Source organism: Neoarius graeffei, chromosome 1 (genome assembly GCF_027579695.1).
Source record: "Neoarius graeffei isolate fNeoGra1 chromosome 1, fNeoGra1.pri, whole genome shotgun sequence".
NCBI lineage: Eukaryota > Metazoa > Chordata > Actinopteri > Siluriformes > Ariidae > Neoarius > Neoarius graeffei.
The window spans coordinates 85286320-85306953 of NC_083569.1; the positions used below are offsets into that span (position 1 = coordinate 85286320).

A 20634-nucleotide genomic window follows, 5' to 3' on the forward strand; every position below is an offset into this window, starting at 1 on the left:
ACATGAAATAAATAAAAATGAGCATCCTCTCTGAAATCTGTCACTTTCATCCATCCTTATTAAAATCTGATGAAACTCCATGTGTAATTAAATAAAATTTCTTTACAAACTAAAAAGACAAAAACAGTAACAAATATATAGAACCTGATAAAGAAATATGCACAGACATTACCTCATAATGTACAATATTCTTTTGTGAATTCTGTTACTGAATAATGTAGGAGGGTGTCAGGGTGCAGGCACTTACAGCTGTATGTGCAAGGGAGAGCGGGGAAGCAAACTGGAGACCAAGCCAAATCACAAGACAAGAATCGTAGTGGAGAAAACAGGCAGGGGTCGATCAATCAGCACACAGAGCAATACAGCCTAGACTACAGAGTGTGGTGAGAATAACAAGAAACAGGGTCAAGGAAACTAGAAGGCAAATAGAGTAAACAAACAGCTCGGTACACAGGAGTGAAGACTGGACAATACTTCGCGTCTTTGAGGTGTGAGAGAGGGGTTTAGTAGCAGGGATAGCGATTAGTGGAATCACAGACAGGTGTAATTAGTACTCAGGTGACAGAGGGCACTGTGGATCTTAAGGTTGTAATTATTAGCATCCATGTTTGTAGTCCATCTTGAGCTGTCGCTCTTAACATTATTACTGACAAACACCCCACGCCTGGGGGAGTTCCCTCCGGGAGCTAAACATTTCCTGGGGTGGCCTCTCCCCCTTGGTGCAGGCTTATTGGGTGACTGGGAATGATGCTGTTGAGTTAAGAGAGAATCTAAGCTGTCCTTGGCTCCCACCCAGCTTCGCTCCTTGGGTCCATAGCCCTCCCAATCTACCAGGAACTCTAGTTGACCCCTTCTGCATCTAGAGTCGAGGATCTTGTTTACCTGGTAGATGGGCTCTCCTTCAAGGCATAGGGGGAGATATTTTGGGTGTGAATATTTTGGTGAGTGACTTCATGAAAGAAAAGTATTTTATTGTTGGAGTGTTGTACTGATTCTGTATAAGAGGAATAAAGCACTCAAGCCTGAACAGTTTTATGGAAAAATAAATCCTGTCTGGATTGTTCTGCAAGTTTGTGTAAAACTCATCTAGAGTTTCATAGTAATATGCCCAAACTTAAGAAACACAAACTAATAAACCCTGTGGAGAACCTGGAGGACTACATATGCCAGAAACATGAGAGACCGCTGGAGCTGTTCTGTAGAGATGATCAGACGTGTGTGTGTCAGTTCTGCACTGAGACAGACCACAAGAATCACAACACTGTTCCTATAGAGGAGGAGAGCGGAGAGAGGAAGGTGAGAAACACTAATTAACATCAACTTTAGACATTATTATAGAAAATACAAATTAATTTATCCAGTGGTAGAGCAGACTGGAAATTTCTGAGATCAAATTCGAGGACAAGAGGTACAAAAGTATTAAAAATATCAATGATTTATCTTCTGCTCTGTCCTCAGATTCAGCTGGGGAAAACACAGACAGACATGCAGCAGATGATTCAGGACCGACTGAAGAAGATCCAAGAGATCAAACACTCAGTCGAGCTCAGCAAAGTGTGTGGAAAATAGTTTATGTATTGTTTGCTTGAATCTGTAGAAATTAACGATCCGCAATAAAGATTAGTTCATTATTCAGTGTGATGTAAAGAAAGTGAAAATGTGTTGCTCCTTTAGAGAAGCACAGAGAAAGAGAAAGCAGACAGTGTTGAAGTCTTCACTGCTCTGATTCGCTCCATTGAGAGAAGTCAGGCTGAGCTGCTCGAGGTGATGGAGGAGAAGCAGAGAGCAGCAGAGAGGCAGGCTGAAGGACTCATTAAAGAGCTGGAGCAGGAAATCACTGTGCTAAAGAGGAGAGACACTGAGCTGGAGCAGCTTTCACACACTGAGGAGCATCTCCACCTCCTACAGGTCAGTGTTCCTCTCTCTGCTTACTGGCAATGCAGAACATCACAGAACAACACTCACCATGCTGAGGGATTTCTCCTCTCTCCTGCTCTACTGTAGATTTACTCCTCCGTGTGCAGCCCTCCACACACCAAGAACTGGACTGAGATCAGTATTAACACTGATCTGAGTGGGGACACTGTGAGGACAGCTCTGTCTCAGCTTCAGCAGACTCTGAATGAGAAACTCACTAAAACACTCAATGACAAGTTAAAGGAAGCAGGTGAGAAACTGTGTGTGTTTTCTTGGCACAAGTCTATAATAATGTTGGTTCGTTTTTAGCTTTATCCTGCAATAAAACCATCTGAAATCTAATGAAAGTGATGTTTTGTTGTAATTATTTTCCACAGAACTGAAGAGGATTCAGCAGTATGCAGGTACAGTGAGGTTTCTGTTTCCTCTCATATTAAAATGTACAGATCATCATTACACCACTGCATCATCAGACTTATTTTCATCTATAGATCTCTCCAGCTAAAAGGAAGTCTTAAAGTGTCTCTCATTAGCCTCCTCACTACACTGTAAAAACAAAAATGTTGAGAAAACTCAAATTATCAAGGAAACATGATGCAATAGATTTTTGAATTGTCTCAACTTTTGACTACTGTTGTTGACTTTTACTAGTTTTCAAGTTTAGACAAGAGTTCTGCAGACTTTAATTTTCTTGTTCACATAATTTTGATAATCTTGCGAGGCTAACCATGAAATTCTTGCTTCAATAACATGTATTTCTATCTTCAACAAATACAGAAATTCCTGCTGAATAAATACACAATTCTTGATTCAGTGAGATAGAAATATTGCTTTATAAATCAATAAAAATGCATATTGCTGTAATAAATAAATTAATATTTAACTAAAATGAAGAGCACAAAGCGTTAAGTTAGCCGACACTATGTTTATTCCTCTTGGTAAACATCGTGGTGAACAGGACATGCATACATAAAATAATTGCCTGTCCAAGTGTATCTTGAAGTTGTAAATGAGCGCTAATCACAATGAAGTAGACAAGTTTAAAATTGCACATACACTGAAATTTTAGTAGAGATGAAAGTGGAGCAAAGAAAAAAATCCTGAACTTTTGAAAGTCAAACTAAGATGGGGGGGCAACATCCCCCGAAAAAAATTTTAATAACATCTCATCTCATCTCATTATCTCTAGCCGCTTTATCCTTCTACAGGGTCGCAGGCAAGCTGGAGCCTATCCCAGCTGACTACGGGCGAAAGGCGGGGTACACCCTGGACAAGTCGCCAGGTCATCACAGGGCTGACACATAGACACAGACAACCATTCACACTCACACCTACAGTCAATTTAGAGTCACCAGTTAACCTAATCTGCATGTCTTTGGACTGTGGGGGAAACCGGAGCACCCGGAGGAAACCCACGCGGACACGGGGAGAACATGCAAACTCCACACAGAAAGGCCCTTGCCAGCCCTGGGGCTCGAACCCAGGACCTTCTTGCTGTGAGGCGACAGCGCTAACCACTACACCACCGTGCCGCCCATTTTAATAACATAACATGCAAAACCCTGCATTCTAGTACTTATTTTCACTAAAACAAGTTATAACTTTTAAACCTTTTTCTTTCATGTACATTAATGATTAACCTGTCAAAAATATCAAATTTAATTCCCCTCGTTAATGAGTAATTTTCAGGAGTGCATTTAGAAAACGCGGTGATTTTCCTGCTACGCAGTTCATTACTTTGAAAAAAATCAGACAGTTGAAGGTAAAGTCAGCAAAATCCCAAAACAGTGCTGTTAAAAAGTAAAGGTCTGTTAGAGTTTCTAAAGCTTTCAGGTTTCAATGTTGGGGACATTGAGCCTTGTTTATCAATCTTTTAGTAGAGTTGTGCGTTTGCAGAAGCTAAAGTGAACTAAACATTTCCAATTCAGATTTTTGCGAGTTGAAGCCAATTGTTTACATTAGTTCGTATTGTCTGTAAATTTAAACACACCAATGAATACCAAATTTCTCATGTAAATCAGGGGTGTAGGGTGTGTGTGTGTGTGTGTGTGTGTGTGTCACACACTGACTGGCAGCCGAGTGCATTATGTAACAAAAAATAAATTACCATTGCTAGTTATAGGTAGCTTAGAAACGGGCTCTTCCATTATTGCTGTTTCTTCCACGTTTTCTTGATGCTGTGTTCTAGAAACGGCACTAAAACTTGGCTTCAAAGCCACAAAATGCAACTTTGATGGAAAAAAAATATAATAAATTGTTTACCTCTCTTCACGTCGAAAGAAGGAGGAAAGTTTTGCTTGTTTTGACATGGCGAATTATTAACACAAGAGCAGGGGCGTAGCTTGGGTATTGTGACGGGGAGGGCGGTAGATGTTTCAGAGGCCCCCCTACCCATATCTTAGGCTACAGCCTAATAAAATTCCGGCGATAAAGGCATTTTTACAATTTCGAAAATGCGACCATAATCTTCAGCAACAGACTCACGCATGACAATAAGTGCAAACTAAGAGGCTTTAATTTTATTTCACATCAATTATAAATCATACAGCTCGCTCTGGGTGATTATATCATTCGAACTCTGCAGCACTGCGTAGCGCACTGGAACTGCGCATTGCAAACAAGTACAAACCAGTGGCAAAATATCATTTGGTGGAAATTATTGTATGCCCATCAAACAAGTATTGTATGTCCATCATAAAAGTAATGCCTATGCCCATAATGATTGATTATTAAGATTGCGTCTGTGGGCTCAACTGAACAAAAAAGGGCAGCCTTAACACATTTAATTTAGTTTCAGCTTTAGCTTTCTCTCCTTCATACTAGCAAATCTGTCAACAACGCTTTCCTTATTCACATCGATGTCCCCCTCGATACAGATCAGCGCCAAATCTGACAAGCGCATCTCATACGGCTCATTCAAATCGAGGGATGAGCTAGCGCGAGATGTGCTCGCAGTAGCCGCGCCACTTTCCCCGACAATGCATCCCCCCAGGCGACTAGTGTTTTCAACCTCAGAAGGTCTGCTGACCCTTTCGCTTACGTTCTCTTCCTCGCTCAAGTCGAGAGATGAGTGAGGGCAGGTTGTGCAGTCAGAAGAGCCATCTTCCCGGACAGTAAACTCCACCTGACTATCATTTTCCACAGTGCTAGTACCAGCACATCCGCCTGTCTCGTTCACCTCAGGTGTAGCATCAACCGTAGCCTGGCGAAAATATCTCGTCAGTGGAGCACAGCTAGAAGTCACAGCATCTCTCCTCTGTTGCTCCTCTAATCTTTCTCTCCTTTTACGTGCGCCGGATTTAAACCGCCTCATACTTGTTTTAACACTGCTAAGATAACCGTACCATCACCACACCACAACTCAGCTAGCAGATTAATTCTTTGTTTGAGTAACCATAGCATTAGAATCCTGAGCAGCATGGACCACTGCGCAGGGGCAATTTCAGAATCTGGAGGGTACGCATAAACAAGCCATAAGCCTATGTCAGTGCCAGTAGGCCTAGTGTGTCTTACCTTGATATAAGCTGTCTCGTCACAGAAAATAGAATAATTATATAACCATATTCCACGTTATGTGTAGACGCCACCGGAGCAGGCACATAGTGTAAATAAAGTTTGACCAGCACGTCCGGTGATTGGCAGGGGCCCCCCCTAGTGGTGAGGCCCTGGGTTTTTGGCGCCGATGCCCCCCCCCAAACTACGCTACAGCACAAGAGGAAATACTTGTAATTCGCAACTAAAAAGACTGCAGCTCCACTGGCAGCTTGAACATGCTTTCTAGTGCGATTGTGTTGCGCAGAACGGTGCCAGTCCTGCGCGTGCCTTAGCTCGTGCACCTGAAGGCGCGCTAACGAACTCCGGCACGCGCGCCGTTATCAAAGAACACCTGTCTTTAATCAATGAACTGTGTTTGGGCTATTTAAGGACTGCGCCCATGCAAGGACGATGCGAAGTATTACGCCGCGTCTAGGAACGCGAAAAAGCCGAAAAATAAATGTCACCATTCGGGAAACCGGAGATTTTCAAGAGCTTTGTCAAATATGCGGATTTCCGGTTAAATCCGGAAGACTTTCATCTATATTTTAGTAACAAACTTGAACAGGAAAAACACTGGTTATGTGCCTCTTACAAATCTTGTAAAATGATCGAGACAAACGCATCCAAAAACGTCTTGAATTACGTCGCACAACACGTGCATCTTTCAAATGCGTTTAAAAGGTCTTTGAATCAAAGAATTTAAGAATAAAAAATTATAAAGCTCCACTGCCTCTTGTTAACTGCAGGGCTCGAAATTCTTTTTTTTTTTTTCCACCAGCCAGCCTGACTAGTTACCTTCCAAAGTAACCAGCCAAACAGAAAATCAACTAGCCAAAATTTGTTCATGTATGAATTTTACTTCTGTCAAAAATAACGCAAAAGAGAGTAGTTACCATTGTTCATGACTAATGTGCATTTATTTCAAGACCTGATTATTTTGATACTGTTGTTAAATACATAAATGAGAACAACACAGAGCACCATAATATAATATCAACAAATAATAATATATTGGAAAACTTGGCAACTTGGTGTATGAGTATTGAAAACAAATATACTTACTATCATGACTATAGCACCCAAAATATGTCCAACATGCTTTGTAGTGCTGCTGCCTTTCGTGATGACAGGGTTTTTTTTGCACACTTTACAAATTGGCATTTGCTGTTCCACGTCCTCCTCGCGATATCCAAAAAAATGCCAGATGACTGACCCCTTACTAGGTCTTTTAGGAACCAATTCATCCGCTTCCATTTTTAATTTGTCGCCGACATTGACAGAGCTTACACGGTAGCCTATGGAACACCAGCGATTGCATGAACTGAGTCAGCGCTGTAAACCGAAACTAGAAAATCTTCCCGCAAGTTCCTTTCAGCACCTAGATGTCGCCCGGGATTGGTTGGAGAGTGTGTGACGTTATTGGGGTTTTTTTACCCTTAGGCAGCCTCTCGCGTTACTGCCTGAGGGACAGGGAGAAAACCACCGGAAAAGGTTTTAAACAAACGCAACAAACACGAAACAAACGCAAGTCGGCAGATGACCATAAAATACTCGATAGTTTACAATATAATAATTTTATGTATCTCACACAGAATTTTCAGAGATATATCGAGTCTATTCGATATATCGCACAGCCCTAGTATGAATCTTCGTTTCATATATATTTTTTATTTTCAACTAGCCAGCCAGGCTGGCTAGTGACAGGAATTACCCGCCAAATGACAAATTAAGTCGCCTCGGGCGACCGGACCACCGCGAATTTCGAGGCCTGAACTGACATCCAACAATACCAAAAATGTATATTTCACAGGCAAACTGGAGTTCCATGCTTAAAATGACTGCACATGCAAGCTAGTGCATCCACCCAAGTTTTACTTGAGCACCAACAACAAACATGAACAGTGGAAACACGGTATATGCACCTCTTGTGAACTGGCAGCTGACATCTCCAAAAGTTTTATGAATCTTTGTTTCAGAGGCAGAGATCTGCATGCTTAAAATGACTAGCTCACAGCAATAGCTTTGTTTTGAGACCCCTTATGTGCTGTGAGCATCGAGAGCCAAGCTAAAAAAAAAAAGATAGTCTGAAGTGCTTCAAAGGTATACCTCATCTCCTTTGGATAATCAATGTTCATGGCATACAGAAGGCCAAAGATGGATGCAAAGGCAGTACTGAGGTCTGGTAGGTCATGGAGCACAATGGCCCCTTCCAACACAATAGCCATGTCTCGCACATTTGGTGAAACGGCAGCATCATTGTCTTCGAGGACAGTGAGGATGGCAACAGACCCACCTCTGAGCACTCGTTCTTCAGGGTCAGTGTCCTGAAGAGAAGTAACAAACATGATTGAATGTTAAAGAAAACTGAAAGACAAAATGCATTTCTTCTTATTCCAACCTAAATTTTAGTAACATGCTACTGACCCTTGCCATTCAGCTTGTGGAAGTTTAAAAAAAAGCACATTGAATTATCTGTGTAGGAAATGTGCTATAGAAATAAACTTGCTATTACTCACCGAACACTTCAAGAAGAATTTAGCGGTGTCATCCCGAACAAAAATAGGCAGGCCCCTCAGTGCTGCTGTCTTTCGGTGAGACACAATGTCCGATGTCTAACAGTACCCAGTGGAAAACACACAAGCATATCAATTAGTATAGTGCCAAAGTGAATTTATACAAAATGCAAAAGGAAAGAGGGAAAGAAATTCCACTGCAATCCTGCATTTATTTGTACTTTTACAAATCAGAAATACTGTGATCATTTTCTGTTTCAATTCAGAACACCAAAGCAATGACTGGTACCATCAATTTTTGCTGATGCATGTCCATCAAAGCATCTTTTAGCTTTTCTGTCTCTCTGGAATGAAAAAAAGTATATTCATGTTTTCCTAATAATCCCGGGGAAATATTTCATATTTTCAACAAAGGAAAGAGGCATGGGCGGTCACGTCTTCTTTGGCTACTGAACACAGCAAGTGCTCAAGGTTTGGCAGTTGAAAAGCATGACAGGTTATTTTCCCTCAACTTATGAATGCTTTTAGCTTCAGGCACATCACTTAGCTGTTCATCAAGGTTATCAAGGAGGTGTTCCATCTTCTGACCAAAGCCTGCCTTCCCTAGCCCGGTACAGTCGAAGCAGGCGAGGCACATATTTGTCAAGGGATGTAGTGAAAGTCCCCAGGAGGTCTTTGCTGGTGATTCGATTAAATTCTTCAGATATATGAACACAAACAATAAAATAATATAATTAATTGGGGGCGGCACGGTGGTGTAGTGGTTAGCGCTGTCGCCTCACAGCAAGAAGGTCCTGGGTTCGAGCCCCGGGGCTGGCGAGGGCCTTTCTGTGTGGAGTTTGCATGTTCTCCCCGTGTCCGCGTGGGTTTCCTCCGGGTGCTCCGGTTTCCCCCACAGTCCAAAGACATGCAGGTTAGGTTAACTGGTGACTCTAAATTGACCGTAGGTGTGAATGTGAGTGTGAATGGTTGTCTGTGTCTATGTGTCAGCCCTGTGATGACCTGGCGACTTGTCCAGGGTGTACCCCGCCTTTCGCCCGTAGTCAGCTGGGATAGGCTCCAGCTTGCCTGTGACCCTGTAGAAGGATAAAGCGGCTAGAGATAATGAGATGAGATGAGATAATTAATTGGACAATAATGATTCTGTTAGGGTTTTTTTTTCTTAACAGAAAATTCCTAGGAAGCTACAATACAATTACTCTATAAAAATGTGTATCATTTAGTTTTGGCAAAAAAGTTTCATTGTTTCACTGGCATCCGTAAAGACAAATCCTAAGGACTAACAATTAATCTGACTATAACACATCAATAATAATAATAATAATAATAATAATAATAAACAGGTTCAATTTATATAGCGCCTTTCTCAAAACCCAAGGTCGCTTTACAATTATAGACAGAGAGAAAAAAAATAAATAAAAGTCCACCAAATAGGGGTCAGGATGTCATTCCAGTGGTGTAGCAACCACAGTCCCACCAAAAGGCGCACGAAAACAAGTCCCACACCGCCAGCACAGCCACCGTGACGCCGCCAGCAACATGGCTTGAACACCACACCATGGATCCACAAAGCGAGCACAGAAGCACCGCCACGCAGAGCACTGGTATGTCCTAAACCTATCTGTGAAGATTCTCAATCATCCAGGTCATAGTAACCTGTGGGTGGTAGAAAAGGGCAACTGGACTTGCTTGAAGATTCTTGAAAACGTTTCACCTCTCGTCCGAAAGGCTTCCTCAGTTCTGTCTGACTAATAGGGAGTATCAGATATTATCTGATTGACTAATAGGGAGTATCAGATATTATCTGATACTCCCTATTAGTCAGACAGAACTGAGGACGCCTTTCAGACGAGAGGTGAAACGTTTTCAAGAATTTTCAAGCAAGTCCAGTTGCCCTTTTCTACCACCCACAGTATGTCCTAAACCGCCTGCACAACCGCCACGACGCCACCGAGCAACATCGCTCGGAACATCACGCCAAGCATTAAAGCATAGAGCGCTAGACAACCACGATGTTAAAATGAGCAATGAGCTCACTGCAGTCCATAGCTGGGAGCACAGGCATCACCCACAGCTAACCAAGGCCTGGAGGGAACCAACGCCCAAAACTGGGTCCGGAGCTACACCACAACCGGAGCTACACCACAACACTCAAATAAACATCAAACTACACAAACGCACAGAAAAAAGAAAAAAAATTGTTCCAATTTAAAAGTTGAATTAGGGGACATACTCCTTGGGAGGACAAATTCTATTACGAATTGTGGGGCTGATAGTGTAGTGAGTTGGAGTGTGTGGAGTGGCCTGTAGTGGAGTGGTAGGGCAGGGTATAGCAGGGTTTTTTAGAAAAATCTAGTATGAGGGCGCTCACCATGGTGGGGGGAGATGGTGCAGGGGTGCCCCCCCCCGCCGTGCGAAGCCTTTGAAAAATTGATGCTACAATGGGACATTCTGAGGCTATCTGAGAGGGAAATTGTAACAAAATTGTTTGTCAACATTGAAAAAGAAAATAAAACTGTCACAAATGCTTAAATCAAATTCTAATACCTCAATTCAAATTACACAATACTAATTCCTCATGATTCAAATAGAAATTTATAATTCAAATGAATCAAATGTAAAGTATTAAACATTCACCAGAGAAATCTGTTGTTTTCTTATACTAGAATAAGGTAAAGTTAGTTGTTCAAAATGAAAAAAATAATTCCAGAGCAAAATTATTTTCTTTAAAAGGAAACTAAAAAAGTAAACACTCTAAATTTGGAATCCAACCCAAAATCACAAAGTTTGAAACCATGCAAAAAATGTAAGCGTGCTAAAAAAAAAATATTATTATTTTCTTTTTTTTTATACACACACACACACACACACACACGAACTTTTCCTGGAACTCGGCCTTTTTCTCATTTTGCTTTTCCACTGAACACTCATACCCCTTTTCCACCAAATCAGTTCCAGGGCTGGTTCGGGGCCAGTGCTGGTGCTGGTTCACAACTCGTTCAACTTGCGAGCCAGCTGAGAACCAGTTTACTTTTCCATAGCTCGGGGTGCTACGCGGAGCCATGTCATTACGTCATTGTATACGTCAGTTACGTCGCTGCGTTTGTTTAACAACAACAACACGGAAAAGAAGCAGCAGCAGCAACAACAACAATAATAATGGATGACTTCGCGTTTGTACAGCTGCTGCTTCTCGCCGCTTAAAAATGGCGACCTTTCGTGATCTTGCTATTGTTGTTGGTCTTAACAACTCCCCCCCCCCCCCCCCCCCCCCCCCGCTGACGTAAGTGGTTCTTTCCTCTGGCCCAGCAGAGAGTTGATGCTAGCCTGGAACCAGTTTTTCTGACCCCAGAGCCAGTTCTTTGTCAGTGGAAACAGAAAACCCGGTTCCAAACTAAGCACTGGCCCCGAACCAGCCCTAGAACTGCTTTGGTGGAAAAGGGGCATCAGTGCCTTCATCAGAGCAAGACATCTGTCTTTGTTCATCACGGATTCCGCGACGCCACTGTCACAGCGCTCGGTTGGCGCGTCCTTCAATGAGCACGACCGCTTCAATGAGCTTCAATTGGCAGCATGGACCGATCCCTCGATTGTTGCGATCTCGCCATCGGAAACATCTTTATCCGCTTTGTGACAGAAAAAAGAAGTCATCTTCTTCTGTCCCGGACAGTCTTTGGCTTTCTTCCATTTCGTGCCGCTGGATGACATCTTTAAATGCCCAAGTGTCAACAAAAACAACTCACGAACTTCTTCTGTCCAAAGCTCCTGCGCCGGTGGGTGAAACGTCATTCAGTCTCGAGAAATCTCTCTCGACAAGTCAGCTGACCTTGTATGTAACCTATGTCAAATCTCGCGAGAGCAGCTGCGACAAGTAAACAACTAAACAACATGGCGCCTCGGTCTGGAAAAGGCCAATTCGGATCATTTTTGCACCATTTGACGGTGTATCTACTATGATTGGAATGTTTTTGGAGTCATTATAATGTATTTGATGATCAGACACATTGTCACGTGGTGTTGCTGGGATGTTTTCACGGAGAAAAGATCATTTTGAGAAAGACTGCATGTTGTGCAGTAGCATATAAGTGCATGGCCTAAGTGTGACTTGGGGTTCAATCGGCATTTCGGTAAGGGGGCGCACACCAAGAGTAAGAGGGTGCAGCGCCCCTGTTCCCCGGTTTAGACGAAAGCATGGTATAGTATAGCTTGCCAATATAGCTTATAACAGATTGCGCATTTTGTCAGTTATAGACAATGTGGTAAAATCAGACCTACCCAATTACACACACACTGCATTGGGCATTTGAACAATAAAATTAGGAAATAAATGAGCACAATCTTACCTCCTCAAAGGAAAACAGCGCAGGCCATCTCTCCTGGACCTCGGATACCATAGGCTGCCCCTCTACTACCTCTCTCCGCCTAAGGGAAAATGTCAGCTCCAGCTTGTGCCGCATCATTGTCAGGTTCTTTTTCTTCTTCATTTCATCAACCAGAGCAACTCTTCAAGAGTAGAATCATCATGGTGTTGTGGATAATCTGGAACATGGTTGACCTCTCCATGTTTGGGCTTTTTCAGGGTGAACAGGCGGTCATCCTCATCTCCACCTTTTCTTTTCCTGTTCACATCCACCTCATTGCAGCCTGCCTGGTGCAGCTTTGACCTGTAGTTTCCAAGCTTGTACTGGATACTTGTTTTCCATCCTTCATAGCCTGTGATGCTACCTAGCTCCTTAAGAACCAGGGAAGAGGCAACTGATTGAAGTTCATCTTTGTCAGGGTAGCTTTTGATTTCAAAAATTGCCTGTGAAATTTTATCCAAAATGCCCATTTTATTGTCTCTTGTCACGTCAAGGCCCTTCTTTGACTTTTTGTACATCTCCTTACCCTTACGCAATTTCAACTCAATGTCATACGAGAACTTAGGGATCGGGAACGGAGAGAGATGCTCAGCAACATGCCTTAAATTGCTCTGGATAGAGTCTGAGCTAGACCTGAAATGCTCAGAGTGAACACTGGCTGTATCAAGAGTGGAGACTGAACCAATCGAATGGTCACTGGATTGGTTAAGTAGAGATGAATTACAGTCCCGCATAATATGCAGGACTGCACACTCAGCTGGTAATTCAGACATTGTCAAGTTGCATAATGCACTGCCAAAATCTGGATCCTCAAACTGGAGTGAGAAATCACCTTCAAATCCAAGTCTCTCTTTCAGTCCATCAATCAGTTCACTGACAGATTCTGGTACAGCAAGCTCGATTCGTCTGGCTTCTTTGGAGAAGACAACCACCCAAAGTAACAAAGTCTGAAAACAAGAGCGAAATAAAGAGCGGGAAATAGTCAGACTTGGTTCAAAAACATTTGACAAGATAAAGCCAAAGTCTTAAGTGATCACAGCCCAGAGTGACCTCTTCAAATTGCTTTCTTAATCTGAGCAGCAGCCAAAGTATTAATTTTATAATAAAAGCAAAAGAACCTTAACACCTCAGTGAAGCTAGTATAAGAAAATGTTTAATATTTTAACCTGATAATTTTAATCAGTTTTCAAAAGAATACATTAGTTTAATCTCAGATAATTAAGCAATTGCAGATACATGTATATGTATGAAAATATAGATGTTCGTGTTTTATAACTGATATGGTTCAGCATGAACTGAGAATGAGACATTTTCCCCCACATGCATGGACAGTTAAATGACTTAAATAAGACAGAATGTTCTGAGTAACTTAAATGGATTTCAATTTAAGCACAATTTTGAACAATGAAAACAATCCTACAAAATCTTATACTTGGACTATTTTTCCTCACATTTCACACAGGAAAAGGTTAAATAAGATCTTTGTTGAATCGACCCTTTAGTGTAAACAGCTGGCACAAGGAAACATACCATTCTGAGTTGCTTTAATGGAGATACGATCGATACTTTAGATTGATACTTTAGATCAAGCTGCCCACCGCTAGCATTTCCATTCCTGCCGCAGCGTCCATTCGGGAGGCACTGGGAAGACTGTGCTCTTCTCCTGGGCCCAAGTCTAACCAACTTCGAAGCCCCTTCACTTTAATCAGCGAGTTTCCCGCATGGCGCTATACACTGGCTTGGATCTGCAGAATTGTAACATTTCTGACTGACAAATCGCCCTGCGTTTGCGTTCACTGCGCGGCTACTGCTAACTGCAGAACCAGGTCACCCCTCCCCCTCCTCCCAGTGCTCATTTGCATCATTTCCTCCTCAAACAAAACTACACCATAATTCAATTACAACGCATTATAAACACACGCAGTGCATTCCAACACACTAAAGTTAGCATAAAGTCGTGTTTGTGCAAGAATTCTTTTGAGGGTCACTAAGCTTGGAGTGTCGTCTGTAGTAGGGTTGCCACCATTCAGAAATGAAAATAAGGGACGCCCACCATGGCTCCTTGGGGCCATGACCACCACGGGCACGACTCCCATGGGGTGGGGTGCCCGCAGCAGTGGTATGTTTTATTTTGTAGGTGTTTTTAGTAAAGGGGTGATCAAGAAAGCAATTACTCATACTTAAAGCTTGAAATGCTTTATTGCCAATTCTGTAAAAGTGTATAATGTACAAGTGGGCAACAATGAACTTTTAAAATATAATCTAAATATATTGAGAACTTTATCACTGTAAATGTAAGTGCATAACTGTTCTTGGTGTAGGGACTCTCTTTGTGAACCTTGGGGACATTTTTACTTAGAGAGGAAAAAAGAGAACAAAAAACAACAAAAACACAACAAACATGTATGTCTGCTCATTCAAGAATGCAGAAAACAAGAAAGTGCAAAACATTACTCCTTCCCTCAACAGTCCTGAGTTCATCAGGAACTGTTGTGTTTCTCTTGTCTGTGGAGTAGACCAGATTTAAACAGTCAACAGATTTCCCTCACTTCTTTTCCCAAGTGTACTTCTTGTTACTCCTTGCTGCACTGAGTAACTCTTTGTCTTTCAAAGCGCTGTTGTAAAACTCTGAACAGGACTGCTCAAAGTTTAGAGTGATCAGGAGCTCACTCCTTATGAACTCCATGGAGCACCTGTTCCTGCAGTCACTCCATTTGTTGGCCATTCTTGAAAATACCCTTTCCACATATCCAGTGGATGCTGGGATGCTCAAGATGTGGCTGATGACAGACAGCATGTGAGGCAGGTCAGCTACTTGAAAGAGAGCCACCCACCTGGCAGCCACACCTTTGGACTTCCATTCATCCTCAGCATCTTCTTTGAGCCTCTTCAGAATGGGCTTTGCTGTGGAGCATTCATCATAAAGTTCATCCATGTTGACTTTATGGATGAGGTTGAGCTTTGTGGTTACCCTCTCAACATCACTGAAGGTCAAGGTGCCATGGTGCAGAGAAAGAGGTAGACATTTTTTAAAGGCCCGGGTTTTTTGAGCAGCGCCGGTGTGTGTCTGTCCGTCTCTAGGCAACCGTGACAGCGCCACACGCAGTGACGCAGGCAGCCAGGCGCAGACGCACAGAGCGGGACGCAGAGTGGAGGGTTTGTGTCCTGGGTAGATCCCGCAACGGAGTATTTCCTGTTTTATTTTGTTCATTATTGTTAGATTTAGTGTTGATATGTGTGAGACAGACATGTGTATTGGACATTTATGAAAATACGGAACAAATCGCGTCCCGTATCGGTTCAATACTGGACACAAGATTTAATTGCCAAATAAAGGACGATTCCGTATTTTACGGGACGGGTGGCGACCCTAGTCTGTAGCCTCGCTAGCAATGTTAGCTTTGGTGGTCGGACAAAATGAACCCATATTTTGTTTGAAACAGTAAACTGCGCTTCACTGTTAAATCCCTAGTCTAGTCAAACAACACTTACCTGCTTAGCCAAACGTAAACGGTGGCAGTATTTTAAGAAACTCGCATCCACGGTGTCCCACAAGTTGAGTCGGAGTTCAAAATGTCCGACCAGCAAGTGACTCCCACAGCTCATGTGGCCACTACGGAGTTTCCATCAAGGGGCTAAACGGAACCTCTCTCTGCTCAGAAACCGGTGTTTACCTGTTATTAAAATGCGTGTTAAGATATGTAAATGCTACAAATGATCCTCACTACTGGATGATGATTTAATCTGTTTTACCTGCAAACTCACATCACACACTGTGTGTTTCTCTCAGTGGATGTGACTCTGGATCCTGATACAGCAAATCCATATCTCATCCTGTCTGCTGATGGAAAACAAGTGACATATGGAGTTGAGCGGCAGAAACTCACTGATACACCACAGAGGTTTAATCCGGGTCTCGGTGTTGTGGGAAAGCAGAGTTTCTCCTCAGGGAGATTTTATTATGAGGTGCAGGTCAGAGGGAAAACTGCGTGGCGATTAGGAGTTGTGAGAGAGAACATTAACAGGAAGGAGAGGATTACACTGAAACCTCAGGATGGAGTCTGGACTGTGGGACTGTATGATGAGAATCAGTACTGGGCTGGTGCTGATCCCCCTGTCCGCCTCCCATTGAGAGAGAAGGTGGAGACGGTGGGGGTGTTTGTGGATTATGATGAGGGTCTGGTCTCCTTTTATGATGTGAAGTCCAGATCTCATATCTACTCTTTCACTGGTCAGTCTTTCACTCAGAAACTCTATCCATTCTTCAATCCTTGTAAAAATGATGGAGGTAAAAATTCAGCCCCACTGATCATCTCTCCTGTATTAAAGACTAAATGAATTTTCAACTCACAAATTTAATCATCTATTAAATGGTGAGAATAAATAGAAATATTTTACATTTTCTGTTTAATTTTAGAAATACATATTCCCCTTTAAAATGCTGTACAGTGTATTTTAATACCTGGGTTTCTTTTTTGTAGAAACAAATAATTTTACTCCTACTGTCTGTTTTTACACATTTTTATTGTGGAACTTTGTCATGACAAATCAAATATTAATAAAGATTATTTACAGTTCACACTGAGTTTTACTGCAGAATTTAATCTGATCAGTAAAATGTATGAAGTTCAGCTGCTGATGTCTGTGTAAATAAAACCAAACAAAACTGTTTCTCCTTCAAACCTCATCAAACACAAACAAACTTGTATTTTATTTCGAAATAAACATGTCAGGGCGGCACGGTGGTGTAGTGGTTAGCGCTGTCGCCTCACAGCAAGAAGGTCCTGGGTTCGAGCCCTGTGGCCGGCGAGGGCCTTTCTGTGTGGAGTTTGCATGTTCTCCCCGTGTCCGCGTGGGTTTCCTCCGGGTGCTGCGGTTTCTCCCACAGTCCAAAGACATGCAGGTTAGGTTAACTGGTGACTCTAAATTGAGCGTAGGTGTGAATGTGAGTGTGAATGGTTGTCTGTGTCTATGTGTCAGCCCTGTGATGACCTGGCGACTTGTCCAAGGTGTACCCCGCCTTTCGCCCGTAGTCAGCTGGGATAGGCTCCAGCTTGCCTGCGACCCTGTAGAAGGATAAAGCGGCTAGAGATAATGAGATGAGATGAGATAAACGTGTCAGGGTTTTTCTGTTCTTCAAAATAGAAACGAATGAAGAAATGAATCCTCAATCTGCACTAAATCCTTCCATCTGCTGGTACAAAGGTGAAATGACGCGGGCCATTTGGGCTCAAAATACTAAATTAAAACAAATATGTTAAATGTAGGATGGCAGAGGGAGTCTCATTAATAGCGGAGCTCCAGTGGAGCACCATACCTAAGAAAAAATGGTAAACCCATTGAGTCAATTTTTTTGTGGTTGTACCACCAGCAGTGGCATAGTCAGGATTTTTTACATGGGGTGGCCAAAGGGGAACCAAGGATATACCAGGGGTGGCCATATTTCCTGTATTCTGATGTATCTGGTGGCATATCTGGTGCCTAACTCATGAACAAAACCCATGTGAGCCAAGAGGTCAGAATTCTCATCTCATTATCTCTAGCCGCTTTATCCTGTTCGACAGGGTCGCAGGCGAGCTGGAGCCTATCCCAGCTGACTACGGGCGAAAGGCGGGGTACACCCTGGACAAGTCGCCAGGTCATCACAGGGCTGACCAGGCCCGGCCCTTACCAATTTGACACCCTACGCAAGATTTTAGGTGGTGCCCCCTCCCCAACACCAGTTAAAGCCAATGATAGTGTATCTATACTAACAAGAAATGGAATAGCTTTGTCTTAAAACATTCTTTTATTTAAACAAAAAAATTGCACGTTCAAAATACTTAATTAAAGGCATTAAATAAAGAAATTGCACTTTCAAAATATTTAATACTGAATTAAAGAAACAAATACAAAATATGAACTGAATATATGAAACATAATATAAATGGCTTACATAAAGTATTACATTTACAGTACTCCCAAAATAAAAAATGTAAACAAGTGTTGTAATTCGTAAATGCAATATAAATAAGGCATTGCACAAAATAAGATATTAAAGAAACCAGTGTGCATGAAAAATACAAGGATTTAAATAAAAATATATAAAATTGTGATATTAAAAAGACCTCTAGTGGTGTTTTTTGGTACTGCCTTCAACTTCAACTATTGAAAAACTATTGAACAGGGGGAAAAACTGTTGATATGTAACTATATGTGTATATGTTGATACTGAATATAGTACAAGGGAAATACTAGTTTACTATATGTTGATATGTTGTGCTGCTTTCCTATTTTTTTTTTCTCAGCACTTTGATGTCTGTCCTGTCTCTGTCCACGTATGGAAGAGTGAAAAACGTAATTTCAGCAGGGGCGCAGATAGGATTTTTGAACTGGGGGGGACTGCGCTGTCAGCAAATGATTCCATTTTGTGTATATATATATATATACACACACACAACTGTTCAAAAGTTTGGGGTCACTTTGAAATGTCCTTATTTTTGAAAGAAACGCACTGTTCTTTTCAATGAAGATCACTTTAAACTAATCAGAAATCCACTCTATACATTGCTAATGTGGTAAATGACTATTCTAGCTGCAAATGTCTGGTTTTTGGTGCAATATCTACATAGGTGTATAGAGGCCCATTTCCAGCAACTCTCACTCCAGTGTTCTAATGGTACAATGTGTTTGCTCATTGCCTCAGAAGGCTAATGGATGATTAGAAAACCCTTGTACAATCATGTTAGCACAGCTGAAAACAGTTTAGCTCTTTAGAGAAGCTATAAAACTGACCTTCCTTTGAGCAGATTGAGTTTCTGGAGCATCACATTTGTGGGGTCGATTAAATGCTCAAAATGGCCAGAAAAATGTCTTGACTATATTTTCTATTCATTTTACAACTTATGGTGGTAAATAAAAGTGTGACTTTTCATGGAAAACACAAAATTGTCTGGGTGACCCCAAACTTTTGAACGGTAGTGTGTATACATGTTATTTCACCTCCCTCACTGCCATCACCAGGAACTACCTGCAGGCCAGGACAATGATAACATTTTAAGATAGCCTATGGAAATCCAAAGTTTACACGTTATCATCACGCACAGAAATTGCAAAACTGCAAAACTAGTTTTAAAACCGCTAAATTCCAACTGTTAAACCTAGCGAGAGGCTGGGCTACGTGTGTGTGTGTAAAGTGTAAACCAGTGCATCCTGACTTTCTAACTATGCCTGTGTGTTGCGTGAGCGGCAGTCAGTCAACAACTCTTCGCAAAGTTTCCTTATGAAACAATATGCTCGCTGAAATTATGGCAGGGAACGCCAGATTAAACATTAAAACTGCCTTCTGAGCACTGTATCTACAGGCTACCACCGAAAGAAGGAGGCTACCAGAAAGGCATCTCTACTCCATACGATTTTACTTTCACTACGACATTACTTTGAACAGACTATCAAAAAATTGCAAGGTGATATGATAAAGTAAGGCACAGTTTACTTACAGTCGTTTTTTTTTTTTTTAAATGATGCAATCGTTTTCTGCCTTTTGGCACCCTTCATCATTCCATGTTGGGGTCCTGAACTAGGAGGAACTGTCCCTGATATGCCTGTCAAACTTGTTGTGGGTAACCATAGCAACCAAGCTCGAGCTCGCAACCCGTGCAATCTGCGCAGTTGCAACTATGTATGTACTGCTGTGCACCTCAATAAACCGAATGGTAATTAGTCTTTTGATTTTCCCGTGAGGTTTGCCTTATGCAAGGAAACACAGCATAGACGTTTTTTCCTCCCTATAAGTGGGGGGGACCGAACGAGGTGAATTTAAATCTGGGTGGGACGAATCCCCCCCGTCCCCCCCTCTATCTGCGCCCGTGAATTTTAGCTCCTTTGTATTTATGCTATTTGTAAAGAGAACACATCTGACTGCTTGTTTCGTTTCCCTGCAGTCTTGACGCACTGAGATTATTTCTTGTTTTTAAACGCGTTTATTATATTTTCCTCCAGGAAGCTCTTCACAACATGGTTGCTTGAATGAGCTGCTAAACTGTCATTTTAATGAGAACACAGATCAACAAAGCAACTTTGTTTTATTAAAAAAAAAAATGTGCCAGGCACCATTGGAATATCTTGCTGCGAAATGTGTTCGGTGCATAAAAGACCTTTACTTCAGCCCAGACTGCTCAACGACACCGACAGACTGCTCCAAGTGCAGCCATATTCAAAACAAGCAACAGATCTATGTCAGTTATCTACGTTATGCAAAAACACTCTTTAGCCAACAACACTTAGGCTATTACATGGCCAAAACAGAGAATAGCCGCGGATGCGCA

At 42.1% G+C, this 20634-nt stretch overlaps 1 protein-coding gene across 1 annotated transcript; it reads left to right on the forward strand.

Annotated features, from left to right (window-relative positions):
* The first annotated feature begins 1104 nt into the window (after positions 1-1104).
* On the forward strand, positions 1105-16667 carry LOC132885363 (zinc finger protein RFP-like). The gene is made up of 6 exons (XM_060919996.1): positions 1105-1296; positions 1459-1554; positions 1675-1908; positions 2005-2167; positions 2295-2321; positions 16119-16667. The coding sequence occupies exons 1-6, from the start codon at positions 1105-1107 to the stop codon at positions 16664-16666; spliced, it is 1260 nt and encodes a 419-aa protein (XP_060775979.1). The 3' UTR covers position 16667.
* Positions 16668-20634: the final 3967 nt, after the last annotated feature.

Bases quoted from the DNA above. Each gene is read 5' to 3' on its own strand.
- LOC132885363 (XM_060919996.1), top strand. From the start codon at position 1,105: ATGCCCAAACTTAAGAAACACAAACTAATAAACCCTGTGGAGAACCTG. The intron at 1,297-1,458 runs GTGAGAAACACT...CTCTGTCCTCAG, and splicing joins AGGAGAGCGGAGAGAGGAAG to ATTCAGCTGGGGAAAACACA. The intron at 1,909-2,004 runs GTCAGTGTTCCT...GCTCTACTGTAG, and splicing joins AGCATCTCCACCTCCTACAG to ATTTACTCCTCCGTGTGCAG.